At 46.5% G+C, this 15,123-nt stretch overlaps 1 protein-coding gene across 4 annotated transcripts in view; it reads right to left on the reverse strand.

Moving 5' to 3' along the window:
• Positions 1–14,096, reverse strand: part of RNF13 (ring finger protein 13) — a 203,576-nt gene extending 189,480 nt beyond the window's left edge. For 2 of the 4 annotated variants that reach the window (XM_077488189.1, XM_077488191.1), the window contains exon 1: positions 13,933–14,073. In XM_077488189.1, coding sequence (XP_077344315.1) covers positions 13,933–13,997 — 65 coding nt within the window. In that variant the 5' untranslated portion in view covers positions 13,998–14,073. Of the gene's footprint in view, positions 1–13,932 lie in introns of all 4 variants that reach the window. The other 2 variants (XM_077488192.1, XM_077488190.1) reach the window with 2 other exon arrangements.
• Positions 14,097–15,123: the final 1,027 nt, after the last annotated feature.

Below are 15,123 nucleotides of genomic sequence, written 5' to 3' on the forward strand. Positions count from 1 at the left end.
AAATTTTTCTTAGTTGCTGTGATAAAATTTTGCAAATTATAAATTTTTCTTCATAAATTTTGGCCATAATTTAAACTGCTATGTATCTTTGGTAAAAATAATCCAAATTAGTGGATATTATTTGGTCTTTGTGAAAGTTAGAGCCTACAAGTTGTGATGCAAATCATAAAAAAAAAAAATTGATCACACCTCATGCACTGGTAGCCCATCTCATTTCTTGCGACCCCTTTTTTTTTTAAAGTAGACATTCCAAGGTATTTAGTAAGAGGCATGGTGAGGTTTTTGATGTCATTTTTCCCCCAACAATTCTTTGCAAAATTAAGTTTTTTTTTCCACAAAATTGTTATAGGTTATTTCTCTCACTCGGCATATGTATAACACAAATGACAACCCAAAATACATTCTGCTACTCCTCCTTTGTATTTTACGATACCACATGTATGACACTTTTCCACAGCCTGGCCACATAGAGAGGCAAAACATGCAGGGAGCGCCATCAGGTGTTCTAGAAGCATAAATTACACATCTAACTTGTTGACTACCTATTACACTTTTGATGGCCCTGGAACACTAGGACAATGACACGTGACACTGATGACAGATGGCACTAATACTTGGCACTGACAGATGGCACAGATACACGACACCGATGACACCGATACATGACAGGTGGCACTGGGAACACTGTTGTGCGATAATTTTTTTACTCACGCTGCAGCAGGAAACTTTCCCTCCCCACACGCGGTCTCTGTGTGAGGAGGGAGATCCGGCAATGAGAGATGATCTCATATGTTTAGATATGAGATCATCTCTCTATGGAAGCTCCGATCGAGTGCTAAATGGCCGCTGTGATTGGCCATTTAGCACAAATCTGCAATTGGCTGTGTACAAGGGACACGTCTAACACAGAATTTCCCAGATGCACGCCACAGAGGCTGGCATAGGGGAAGTAAAAAGGAGGACGTCCAAGGACGCCCTTCCGGCAATTGAGCACCGCACTGTAGCCGTCTTTCGGCTATAGCACGGGCGCAAAGTGGTTAAATAACAAACATGTCATACTTACCTCCACTGTGCAGTTTATTTTGCACAGAGTGGCCCTGATTCGCATCTTCTGGAGTCCCCTGGTGGTGCTGGTGGCTCCTCCCTGCATCAGGTGCTCACGTTGGAGAAGGCTCTCCTAAGGTGGACATCCATGCAGGCGTGCTCCAGAGTCCTGCTTCTGTGTTCATTCACACAGAATGCAGGACTCGGCCCCCTCCTCCCAGGTAATTGGATTTGATTGACAGCAGCGGGAGCCAATGGCTACGCTGCTATCAATCTATCCAATCAAGAAACAAGACACCAGCTAGAGCTGGTGTGTTTGTTCCCAGGCGGAGAAAGACCAGGTTCAGGTATGTTAAAGAGGGGCTCTGGGGGGCTGCAGCACCACAGAAGGTTTTTCACCTTAATGCATAGAATGCATTAAGGTGAAAAACCATGAGTGTTTACAACCCAGGACCCTGCATTCACTACGTTTGGTCTCCCACAGTACACAGAACATGGAAATACAATTATTTTAGTAAATGTAAATTTCTAAATCTAAATACCGTTTCTCATCAGCAGTATATAGTAGTCTTGTGACTTCTATCAGTGCCGACCACTGGTTAAAGCTTGAAAGAGGCGGTTTCATGCTCCTCTGACTGTCCTATGAGGCTGCCTGACTCCTACCCCTCTGCCTGGACAGTGGCGATTGCATGTGATCAGCACAGAGCCACTCTACCAAAAACAAAAATTCTCTAGCAATCACATCAAACTGAGCATGTGCAGATTGCCTCCAAGACTCTGTTCTATCAGTAGATGGATTGGGGACTGTGGAAGAAGGGGAGGATCAGAGAAGACAGGATCAAACAGCCTTTTTACACAATGCAGAGGATTAACCCCACAGTGAGTATTACAAGCACACTTTACTGCAAATACATATTTTACTGTTGTGGGTTTAAAGTGGATGTAAACCCAATGCCATCCTTTCTAAACTACTGCCATAGGGGTTATCTATGATATACATGCCTCCTGCATGCACCTGTCAAATGTCTCCCCTCTGTCTGTTATGAGACCCGAAAAACTGCAGATTCTGTGGGTGGGTCTGTTGTCTGGAGCTTGGTGGGTGGAGTCGTGATGTCAGTAGACTCCCCGCCCACCTCTACATCCCCCTTGTCAATAGGAGTCATAAATAATAACGTAACAATACAAACAACTGTGGCAACAGTGCAATCAACTGCCTGTTTTTACACCCTTCCTACCTCTGCCAGTGTGAACTAAAACATACGTTTTGGGTACACACATTAAGACCTCTTTCACACTGGGAGGCGTTTTTCAGGCGCGAAAGGACCTAAACGCCTCCCTTGCAGCCCCAGTGTGAAAGCCTGAGTGCTTTCACACTGGGGCAGTGCGCTCAGAAAAAGTCCTGCAAGCAGCATCTTTGGAGTGGTGTATACACCTCCCCTACCCATTGAAAATAATGTTCACTGCTGCCAAAGCTCCTGCAAAGAGCTTCTGAAGCAGCACTTTTCGGGCGCATTTAACCCTTTCTTCACCCGCTAGAAGGGGTTAAAGCAGTAGTCCACCGGGACTCCGCGTTTTTTTTTTTTTTTAAAAGCCAGCAGCTACAAATACTGCAGCTGCTGACTTTTAAAATAGTGACACTTACCTGTCCAGCGCGCCCGCGATGTCGGCACCCGAAGCCGATCGCTAGGTCGCCTGTCGGGTCCTGCCGCCGCCATCTTGGGTATGGGAATCAGGAAATGGAGCCTTTCGGCTTCATTTCCCGGTTCCCTACTGCGCATGCGCGAGCCGCGCGGCGCAATCCGGACGGTCCCCGCTGCCTCTGGGAACTGTGTGTTTCCCAGCAGGCAGCGGGGCACTTGCGCAAAGGGGCGGGCAGTTGCGGAAAGGGGCGTAATCTACGCCCCTTTCCGCAGACAGCTATCCCGGAAGTGGGTGCAGTTACCTGGATTATCCAGATAACTGCACCCCCCTCCCCCCTGAAAGGTGCCAATTGTGGCGCCGGAGGGGGGGGGGGGGGGGATTCCGATGAGCGGAGGTCCATTTTAGGGTGGACCTCCGCTTTAAAATCTCCTCGCTAAAGGCCGAAAGGCACTGCTAAAATGACGGAGCCAACGTGAAGCAGTGCAAGTATGAAAGAGGTCTTAGTAAACAATGTACTGGGAAAGGAGTTAAACAAACGTAAAAACCTGGAGAGTTTAGTATTGCTTAAAGCTGATCTCCATGTTTCACGTGGCTTTAAATAGTTTGTTTGGACCAAATGGACTTTTTCCTTTACTTAATGTGCACTGGCTGTAATACACAGTGTTAGGATCGGGGAGTGAAACGGGGACTTTCCGCAACAATGTAGAGTTAGTCTGAGTGGTGCTTTGCCATTTACAGGCAGCTTTGTATTCTTTTAATACAACATTTTCTCTGATTGGCTGATGCAGAGATGTGGGCAAATGAGGTCACACTCTAAACCTCAGCCAATCAGAGGGAAGCTTTGTATTCATTCACAGAATACAAAGCTGCCTATGATTGGCTGAGCCCCGCTGTTCTGGGTGCAAGACGGGAAGTCTTTGTTTGAGAGCTGAAACCTAGCAATGTGTCCTGCATATAGCTGAAGCTATATACAGTTCATACAGGGTTTACAGCCAGTGCAGCACTTAGTGACGGAAATAGTTCATTTGGACTAGTTTAACTTCAGCTACTTCGCTAACCCAGTCTCAAAATACCAACCAAATTGTTCTCTTCGCTCCTCCCAAGACCTCTTGTTCTCTAGCTCCCTTGTCACCTCCAGGACTCCTCCTGTCCTCTGGAACTCTCTACCCCAATCTGTCTCACTATTTCCAATTCTGTCCACTTTTAGTCAAAAAATCCTCCACTTCAGAGAAGCTTATCCAGCCTCCACCTAATGAACTGTACTTTTATTTTCTCCATCAGCTTATCCCCCACAGTTAATACCTTTTGTATCACTTGACCCTTCCTTTTAGATTGTAAGCTCTAACAAATTTACATAGTAGGTGAGGTTGAAAAAAGACAAGTCCAACCTATGTGTGTGATTATTATTTGTTAATATTACATTGTATATTCCTGTATGTTGCAGTAGTTCAGGTGCTTATCTAATAGTTTTTTGAAACTATCGATACTCTCTGCTGAGACCACCACCTGTGGAAGGGGATTCCACATTCTTGCTGCTCTTACAGTAAAGAATCCTCTACATAGTTTAAGGTTAAACCTCTTTTCTTGTCATTTTAATGAGTGTCCATGAGTCTTATTAAACTCCCTTACATGAAAAAGTTTGATCCCCATTGTGGGGTCACCAGTACGGTAAAGTGAAATCAGAGAGAAAATAAGTTCAGAGGTCGCAACCTTTCCTCATAACTTCTATCCTCCAGACCCTTTATTAGCTTAGTTGCCCTTCTTTGTACTCGCTCCATTTCCAGTACATCCTTCCTGAGGACTGGTGCCCAGAACTGGACTGCATACTCCAGGTGTGGCCGGACCAGAGTCTTGTAGAGCGGGAGAACGGTCGCTTTATCTCTGGAGTTAATCCCCTTTTCAATGCATGCCAATATTCTGTTTGCTTTGTTAGGCTTAGCAATGGCATGTCATGCCAAGCTGCTTCTATCATCTACTAGGACCCCCAGGTCCTTTTCCATCCTAGCTTCCCCCAGAGGTTCTCCCCCCAATGTATCACCCCTTGCTGCCCAGCGTACGTACTAGGCTTTCCTGGATTATACCGGGATGATGCCCACAGCTGCATCCAGCGATAACAACCAATGCGGCTAAAAGCCACTCGGCTGTTATACAGAAGGAGCGGGCGGGGACGACCCCCCCTCCCACCGCTCTATCCAGGGCTCTCGTTCCACCGGGAGCCCCGATCAACAAACCGCCGCTTCTGGTGGCTAGGGACAGACTGGCTTGAAGCCGTAAGTGGCTTCATTCCAGTCTCTTGATTGTAAACACGGAAGCGACGTCATGACGTCACTTCCCGTTTACTCGGCTGCCAATGGCGCCGGTTTAAAAATAAATAAACAGTATTCAGAATCACCTAAAACGGCGATCTGAATACTTTGAAGTGCAAAGGACCCCCAATCCCTCCATAAAGAGTACCTGTCACAAGGGATGTTTGCATTCCTTGTGACAGCAATAAAAGTGATCAACATTTTATTTTTAATTTTTTTTAAACAAAAATGTATTTTAAAATAAAGAAATAAGAAAACTTTTTTTTTTAAAGCGTCTGTCGCTGCGCGCTTGCACAACAAAGAAATTGCATACGGAAGTCGCGCCCGCATATGTAAATGGTGTTCAAATCACACGTGAGGTATCGGCGCGATCGTCAGAGCAAGAGCAATAATTCTAGCACTAGACCTCCTTTGTAACTCTAACCTGGTAACTGTAAAAAAAAAAAAAAAAAAAAAAAAAAAACATTTAAGCGTCGCCTATGGAGATTTTTTAGGTACCGTACTTTGTTGTCATTCCACGAGTGTGTGCAATTATAAAGCATGACATATTTGGTATCTATTTACTCGGCGTAACATCATCTTTCACATTATACAAAAAAAATTAGGCTAACTTTACTGTTTCGTTTTTTTTTAAATTGATGAAAGTGTCCCTTTCCCCAAAAAGTTGCATTTAAAAACACTGCTGTACCGTGTGACATAAAATATTGCAACAATTGCCATTTTATTCTCTAGATTCTCTGCTAACAAAATAAATATGTTTGGGGGTTCTAAGTAATTTTCTAGCAAAAAAATACGGATTTTAAACTTGTAAACACCAAATGTCAAAAATAGGCTTAGTCATGAAAGGGATGAATTGCATTAAATTTTTACCACCCAAATGCATTATTTTACATTAAACCTCATTTGCAATGTAGTTGTCCACCCAATTAATTTGTTCAGATCTTCTTGCAAGGTTTCCACATTCTGCATAGAAGTTATTGCCCTGCTTAGCTTAGTATCATCCGCAAATACAGAGATTGAACTGTTTACCCCATCCTCCAGGTCGTTTTTGTCACAAATTAAACAGGATTGGTCCCAGCACAGAACCCTGGGGGACCCCACTTCTCACCCTTGACCATTCTGAGTACTCCCCATTTATCACCACCCTCTGACTTCGCCCTTGTAGCGAGTTTTCAATCCATGTCAACAGACCTTATTTTGTACAGTAAACGTTTATGGGGAACTGTGTCAAATGTTTTTGCAAAATCCAGATACACCACGTCTACGGGTCTTCCATTATCTATATGGCAGCTCACCTCCTCATAGAAGGTTAATAGATTGGTTTGGCAAGAATGATTCTTCATGAATCCATGCCGATTACTGCTAACGATACCGTTCTCATTACTAAAATCTTGTATGTAGTCCCTTATTATCCCCTCCAAGAGCTTGTATACTATTGATGTTAGGCTAACTAGTCTAATTCCCAGGGATGTATTTTGGGCCCTTTTTAAAATTGGTGCAGGGCCCTCTAATTCCTCCAGTTTTGAATTGTATTGCAACTGTACTGTCTGCCCTCATGTTGTCAGCAAATTGTTGGCACTATATAAATCCTGTATAATAGTAACTTTATTGAAAAGGACGCCTCATTCGACTCTACGCGGCGATATGTGGCAAGTTGCACTGGATAAGGCCTCATCCACACAGCTGCTGAGGCTGGAGCCAACAGGTGCTGCATGCAGGTAGCCTATGTAGGTAAGGTGGGGATAGGAAACCTATGAGAAGTGGAGATCTACCTAAACAACAGTTAGGAGAAGATCTCCAGGGTCCAGCTCCTTTTTATACATTATTTTTTGTTTTGTTTTTTTAGATAAATTACCTAGAAAGCTCCCAATAAATATTAAGGGTAGCATGAAGAAAACTTGACAAATGTCACTAAAATATTATAAAACTTAGGCCGGCCATACACAGAGCAAGCTTGGTTGCAGGAAAGAAATTTGCTAGATTCCCCCATCAAACACAGACAGTGCTGACAGGGGAATCCCTCCTGCTGAGCCACTGTCTTCTCCCGGCAGGGTAGGGGTGGGGGAAGCCATCCCCACTGGGAGAAGACAGTGATATTTACTAGTGGCTATAGCAGCCACTTTTGATAAATCATAAGAGAATCCGGTAGGCTGATTGTACCCAAGTTGATCGATCAACTTGGTACACTCAGCCTGCCCATTAACTGTTCTGAACTCGGCTGGTTCCTGCTGAACTGGCTGAGATACGAACCATGTATGGCCGGCTTTCACCTTACTTTAAAAATTTAGCTTCAGTGAGAAACTTGGCATTCATTTTTATTCACAATTTAGTCGGTCACCCACACAAGTCTCATACAGGAATGCATCATGAAGGCAGAAAAAGTGTCACTGCAGGCTGACTTGCTTGACTAGTTTCTGGCCTGGCTGCGGGATGTAGGGCAGAGCACAGAGGTCTGCAGGTTGTAGGGTAGATTATAGGGGTCAGTAGGGCAGAGGACAAGGGGTCAGTAGGGCAGTGGAGTAGCGGATGGTCAGTAGGATAGTGTCATTAGGGCAGTCAAGGGTCAGGAGAAAAGTAGATTGTGGACAGGGTCAGGATGGCAGTGGAGTAGTGGATGGTAAATAGGATAGCGGATGGTGTCATTAGGGCAGTGGACAGTCAGCAGAGCAGTGATTTGTGGACGGTGCAAGTAGGGCAGTGGACGGTCAGTAGAGCAGCAGACGGTGTTGGTAGGGCAGCACAATAGTGGCTGGTGTCATAAGGGCAATGGACAGTCAGTAGGAATTAGAGCAGTTGATGGGCTCAGCAGGGCAGAGACTTTCCTCTTAGAACAGGAAAGCGCCAGCCACATACTACTCATTCTTCTGGTGTGTTGATCCTCACTCCCTCCTCACTCATCCATCCCCTTGGATGGACTCGAGGAGGGATGCGAGGATCAGCACTGCACGCTAGGAATGTTCCTACCATGAGCCTCTCTGCATACGTGGGAAGAGCAGTTTAGACCAGGGGTGAGCAAGGCAGAGACGTGATCTACCCGTCACCTGACAGCGATCGACGGGTTGCTGACACCAAAAGAAAGGGGACGCAGCGGTTGCACGGACACAGCCTCCTGTCCTGATTTGACAGGCATTCAGGTGTGGCTGAGTGGCCCAGAAAGCACTAGGATTAGGATGAGCCGCTGTGTCCCCTTACACCTAGGGCACATTCGCACTTGTGCAACTTGTCGCGACTTTGGAAATGCTTGCAGTGGCACCGGTTCAGATCAGTGATTTTGAAAAGGTGCCTGCACTACTTCGGTGCGACTTCAGAGAATGTAACTAAAAATGTCATTAATGTCTAAACCGCTGGCAACAAAAGTCAGTATACCCCTAAGTGAAAATGTCTAAATTGGGCCCAATTAGCCATTTTCTCCAGTGTCATGTGACTCGTTAGTGTGAATGGGGAGCAGATGTGTTAAATTTGGTGTTATCGCTCTCACTCTCTCATACTGGTCACTGGATGTTCAACATGGCACCTCATGGCAAAGAACTCTGAGGATCTGAAAAAAAGAATTGTTGCTCTACATAAAGATGTTCCACACTGATGGTCCACAAGTACAACCCATGCGCACTTGTGCTACCACCACTGCGCTCCTGGATAAGTGCAAAATGATTCCTACAGCTGCCACTTAAATAAAACAAATATGTGAACAGTATTTAAACCTCTATTAAAATGAAAAAAAAAAAAAAAAAAAATTGTGGAATAAATAGTGGTGCTCAAATAAAATACCATAAGTGCAAGAAATGTTGATAAGGAAATCATAACACGGTAATTCTCAATAAAGAGCAAACAATAAATAAATAGTATTGTGAATGTTAATGTCACCCTGTGACCAGTGCAAAAACAAGTTGTATATGGATAATAAACTGAAACAATTAGCACAATTCACAAATACGTTACCAAACTAATGTCACCCTGTGATAAATGCAAACTCAGCTCCATACACACTATCAGTTTTTCTGCTGAGTTTTTCCATAAGATTTACCAAAACCATATAAAATGAGATCAAACCTTAGAAGTTTCAATTTGTATGCAATCAGGCAGGTCCTTCCACTACATGGTTTTGGTAAACCTGAAGGAAAAACACAACAGAAAAACTGATAGTGTGTATGGGGCTTAACATATGATATATGAAAAAGTCCATGAACGCTGTAAAACAATCCAATAAGTGATACGTTTCCAAGTATTCAATGTGCAATTCTTCTAATCATCCACCACTCCTCTGTGCCAGCGATTCCACTCCCCTCAAAGACATGCACTCACCAGCTGCATTAGCCTCACACTCTCGTGATTGGCTGGATTCGCCTCAACCCACACATACAGGGGTTAAAAAAGATCTCCAAACTCCAGTTGTGTGTATAAAGATTCTTTCCCCACATGTAGATGACAAAAGCGCTCCAATAGTGTGATATACAACAATTTATTAAAAAGCTTAGCAATCCACCATTGTACTCACATAAGTCAAATTCACAGCAAGCAAAGAATAATCACAGCAAGGAAATCCATGCACTAACTGAGCAATACCTTGGGTCCACCGTGACCGCAATATATACAGTGCCTTATGACAGTCTCACCCGCTCCTCAACCCGAGCCTCTGCTTCCCAGTGCAGCGTGTCACGTCACAACGTGTTACATCACGCGTAGATGATTGCCTTACAGCCACACCCCAACATGTTTCGTCACAAGGACTTAAATCATGGGATCCACAATTTTTTCCATTTGAATAGGAGGTTTAAATACTGTCTACATAAAGACAGCCCAGGCTATAAGAAGATTGCCAAGACCCTGAAACTGAGCTGAAGCATGGTGGCCAAGACCATACAGTGATTTAACAGGACAGCCTCCACTCAGAACAGGCCTTCGCCATGGTCGACCAAAGAAGTTGAGCGATGTCTTTAGCGTCATATCCAGGAGGTTGTCTTTGGGAAATAGACGTATGAGTGTTGCCAGCACTGCCGCAGAGGTTGAAGGGGTGGAGGTCAGTGTGTCCGTGCTCAGACCACATGCCACGCATTGCATCAAATTGATCTGCATGGCTGTCGTCCCAGGAGGAAGCCTCTTCTAAAGATGATGCACAAGAAAGCCTGCAAACAGTTTGCTGAAGACAAGCAGACTAAGGACATGGATTACTGGAACCATGTGCTGTGGTCTGATGAGACCAAAGATAAACTTATTTAGTTCAGATGGTGTCAAGCGTGTGTGGTGGCAACCAGGTGAGGAACACAAAGACAAGTGTGTCTTGCCTACAGTCAGCATGGTGGTGGGAGTGTCGTGGTCTGGTGCTGCCGGTGTCTTATCATACAAGGTCCCCCATCAGATAGCATCCGCTGTGTACTGCGCACGCGCAGTACACAGCAACACAGATTCCGAAAATAGCCGAAGATGAACGGCGCCTGCGCACTGAGTCCAGGTTCTAGCTCCACCATCCAAGTGGACATAGAGTAGGAATAGAAAAGAGCCGAGCACAGCGAGGCCGAGCCCGAAGCGTGGCGAGCGAAGCTCGCCCACGAGGGGCCGTCTAATTTTCACAACCCTATGTCCGCTTGGATGGTGGGGCTAACAACTCCACTCACGGCGCAGGCGCCGTTCAGTTTCGGAAATTTTACGAAGCTTCTTCTGCCCCGTACTGCGCGGATGCTATATGATGGCCGGACTGAATATGCCAGAACACCGGCACTGGGGAGCTACAGTTCCTTGAGGGAACCATGAATGCCAATATGTACTGTGACATACTGGCAGAGCATGAGCCCCTCCCTTTGAGGACTAGGGCACTATTACAACATGATAACAACCCCAAACACACCCCCAAAATGACCACTGCCTTGTAAAGATGAGCTCCGGCGTGTTCACACAGCCCATGTGCAGAGCTCGCCAGGAAGTCGGCATTGCGCTGATCACAGGCAGTGAGACACTGTCCTGATACACAGCTGCAGAGATCAGGGATTGTCTCACTGCCTGTGATTAGCGCAGTGCCAACTTCCTGGCAGACTCTGCACGTGGGCTGTGAGAACACACCGGAGCTCATCCTTACTGCCTTGCTAAAGAAGCTGAGGTGAAAGGTGATGGACTGGCCAAGCATGTCTCAAGACGTAAACCCTATTGAGCATCTGTGGGGCATCCTCAAACGGAAGGTGGAGGAGTGCAAGGTCTCTAACATCCCCCAACTCCTTGATGTCGTCATTGAGAAGTGGAAGAGGACTCCAGTGGCAACCTGTGAAGCTCTGATGAAATCCATGCCCAAAAGGGTTAAGACAGTGTTGGAAAATAATGGTGGCCACACAAAATATTGACACTTTGGGCCCAATTTGGACATTTTCACTTTTGTTGCCAGCGGTTTAGACAATAATATAGAATATCTGTTGAGTTATTTTTAACGGGACAGCAAATTTACACTGTTATACAAGCTGTACACTCACTACTTTACATTGTAGCAAAGTGTCATTTATTTAGGCTGCAATCACACCTGTGCGTTTAGTTTTCAGGCAGAAAGTTTTTTTTTTTGCTGCAATTTTGCACAGGTCAAAAGGTCACCAATGTAAAAAACAGAAAAACGCCTGTAATCTGCCCAAAAAGAAGCTCATGTACTTTTTTGAGCTTCAGGCTACAAAATGCTTAGATGTATCGAGGGACCATTTAAATGAATGGGATTTTGCATGGGCGTTTTTCAGGTGTTTTACGAGCTGAAAAAGCTCAGGTGTGAATGCAACCTCAGTGATGTCACATGAAAAGATATAATCAAATATTTACAAATATGTGAGAGGTGTACTGACTTTTGTGAGATACTGTATTTGTCTACTGCATGGAAAGGTATTTATCACGAACGCGGCTGACTATTAAAGTGGTTGTAAACCCTTACAACACACTTTGACCTACAGGTAAGCCTAGATTAAGGCTTACCTGTAGGTCCAAGAAATATCTCCTAAACCTACACGGTTTAGGAGATATTTGCCGAAAGACAGGCACCGCTGTCTACGGCGCATGCGCACGGGCGCATTGAGCGCCCCGCGGTCAACCGCGACATGCCGCGAGTGGCGGCTTCCGTGCGCATACGCAGGAGGGATGTCATCGCGGCTTCACCGAATGACAGCGGCGGAGCAGCGAGACCCACCGAGAAGATGGATGCGCCGGACTACAGGGGACAGCGATGACTTCGCTGGCTCCTGTGTCAGGCAAGTGACACAATGGACTACTATGCGATGCATAGTAGTCCATTATGCTTTACCTTTGCAGGGTATGAAAGAGGAAGTAAACCCATCATGGTTTACTTCCTCTTTAAAGCGGAGGTCCACCCTAAAATGGACCTCCGCTCATCGGAATCCCCCCCCCTCCGGCGCCACAATCGGCACCTTTCAGGGGGGAGGGGGGTGCAGTTACCTGGATAATCCAGGTAACTGCACCCACTTCCGGGCTAGCTCTCTGCGGAAAGGGGCGTACGTTACGCCCCTTTCCGCAAGCGCCCGCCCCCTTCAGCAAGTGCCCCGCTGCCTGCTGGGAAACACACAGCTCCCAGAGGCAGCGGGGACCGTCCGGATTGCGCCGCGCGGCTCACGCATGCGCAGTAGGGAACCGGGAAATGAAGCCAAAAGGCTCCATTTCCTGATTCCCATACCCAAGATGGCGGCGGCAGGACCCGATAGACGAGCGAGCGATCGGCTTCGGGTGCCGACATCGCGGACGCGCTGGACAGGTAAGTGTCACTATTTAAAAGTCAGCAGCTGCAGTATTTGTAGCTGCTGGCTTTTAAAAAAAAAAAAAAAAAAAAACGCGGAGTCCCGGTGGACTCCCGCTTTAACTACTACTTAGCCTACATTCACATTGGAGGCAGGTTTGAAATCGTTTGTTTAGCTGAACGCGCACAATTGCAAACCCACATTTCATTGCGAGGTCAGGGGTGATTTGAAAAACATCTGTGCGGGGTTCATGCACAGATGTCTATAGTAATCGCCCCCTGAAGCCGCTAAAAGTAATGCAGGAAACAACTTTTGGGAAATCGGCGCAGCGCTGCAAAGTCGGACGGTGCCGTTGCCAGCAAAAGATTGCGATTTTGCATGTCAAAACCCCCCCGATGTGAACCGGGGGGGGGGGGGGCTAAAGTTGGATAAAAGTCACACTGGAAATCGTGCGACTTCAGAGACTCGCTAATGTGAATGGAACCCAAGACGTCACTGGGATTCTGTTTACTGTCTCAAAATGCACTACAAATCGCAAAACGCGGGTTCAGGTGCAATTCTTTTCAATGGCACCTAAAACAAAGTGTGGTTTTGTCGCACGGCAAATCACATTGTGTGAAGCTTGACGCCCAAAAAGGAGCGGGAGCTTCTTTTGCGCGACTGGTTTCACACGAGATCTTCTGCGAATGGTAGCAGAGAAGATCTGCTGCAAACCTGTGTTTTGCGATCGAGGGCAGAATCGCAGCAATTCTGCCACAATCCCAAAATGTCCAAGTGTGAATGGAGCCTTACATGAGTTGAGTTGCATCTTGATCTAGCGCGGTCATACATAGGCTGGCTGCACGCGGCTCCAGGCCCCCAGTAAACAAACGCTCATTGGCGGTGTACAGGCCTATTTGTATCTGTATAGCTATGCAATGCCCCTGTATGGATGCCCTTGCACTGATCTATGCAGACATAGTGTGAGTGGCCCTTCCATCACCCAGCAAAGCACCACAGTCTAGGGACAGGTCAATGACACTCACACATGTCCTAGCTGTCCCAGTAAGTGTAAGCTCTTGCACCAAGTACCTAAACTCCTCAGCGTGGGACCTGTTGCTATATAAAAAGACAGCTGGAGACACACAGAAGAGCTGTCATGTGAGTGTCACACCCTCCTGTGGGGGTCACCCGGGCATTCGATGCAGAACAGGAAGCGGTGTCACACACACATACATAAACGCGTCTATTACCTCCTTGTGTCAGGGCCCCAGCTCCGGAGACATGCAGCTTCCATACAGAACAGCAAACCGTTCATTCCCAGCACATAGCACTGCTCGGCCCTAAACAAGCAACATGAGGAGAACACAGCCCGGGCTGCGCTGATTGGCAGAAAGGAAACAGCTGAGCTCGCCAATTCGCCGAGCGTCCTGTCAATCATTCTCTTGCTTCCTGACAGTAAAGGGGGAGTATTAGATGTCCTGTGGGGCATGTGACTGGACCGCGTGGTTCGCTGAGGGAGGGGCGTACACACAAGGATAGGAGGGTGGGCTGGTGTGGTGCGGACACTGCAGTGTGTACTATGAGCGGGGTGATGGCCATGAGACCCTGCATGGAAACCACAACTGGCTACTATTCCAAAGCCCCGCCCATTCTAAACAGCATTTCTAAAATAACATTCCTCTTCACCTGTATGTTTTGTTACATCCCTGCTGATCTTTTGGGACTTCTTGGCAGTTTACTTTAACCACCTCAATACAGTGCAGTTACACCCCCTTCCTGACCAGACCAATTTTCAGCTTTCAGCGCTCTCACAGTTTGAATGACAATTACTCAGTCATCCAACACTGTATCCATATGAAACTTGCGTCCTTTCTTCCACACAAATAGAGCTTTCTTTTAGGCTGCTTTCACACTGGGGCGGTATTCAGGCGTTACAGCGCTAAAAATAGCGCCTGTGTAGCGCCTGAAAAAAAACGGCCCCTTTCCCTCCAGTGTGAAAGCCGGAGGGCTTTCACACTGGAGCGATGCGCTGGCAGGACGGTGAAAAAAGTCCTGCTAGCCGCATCTTTGGAGCGGTGTATTCACCGCTCCTATACCGCTCCTACCCATTGAAATCAATGGGACACCGCGGCAATACCGCCGGCAAATCGCCGCTGCAGCGGCGCTTTGCGGGCGGGTTTAACCCTTTTTCGGCCGCTAGGGGGGTTAAAACCACCCCGCTAGCGCCCGCAGACCGCCGCTAAAACGACGGTAAAGCGCCGCTAAAAATAGCGGCACTTTACCGCCGATGCCGCTCCCGCCCCAGTGTGAAAGCAGCCTTAGTGGTATTTAATCACTAGTGGGTTTTTTATTTTTTGTGGTATAAATAAAATAAAACTTAAATTTTGTGAAAAAAATGCCTTTTTCTTCGTTTCTGTCATAAATTATTGCTAATTAGTCAT

Source organism: Lithobates pipiens, unplaced genomic scaffold, assembly GCF_037356315.1.
Source record: "Lithobates pipiens isolate NorthernLeopardFrog02 unplaced genomic scaffold, aLitPip1_a1.2 Scaffold_18, whole genome shotgun sequence".
Lineage (NCBI taxonomy): Eukaryota > Metazoa > Chordata > Amphibia > Anura > Ranidae > Lithobates > Lithobates pipiens.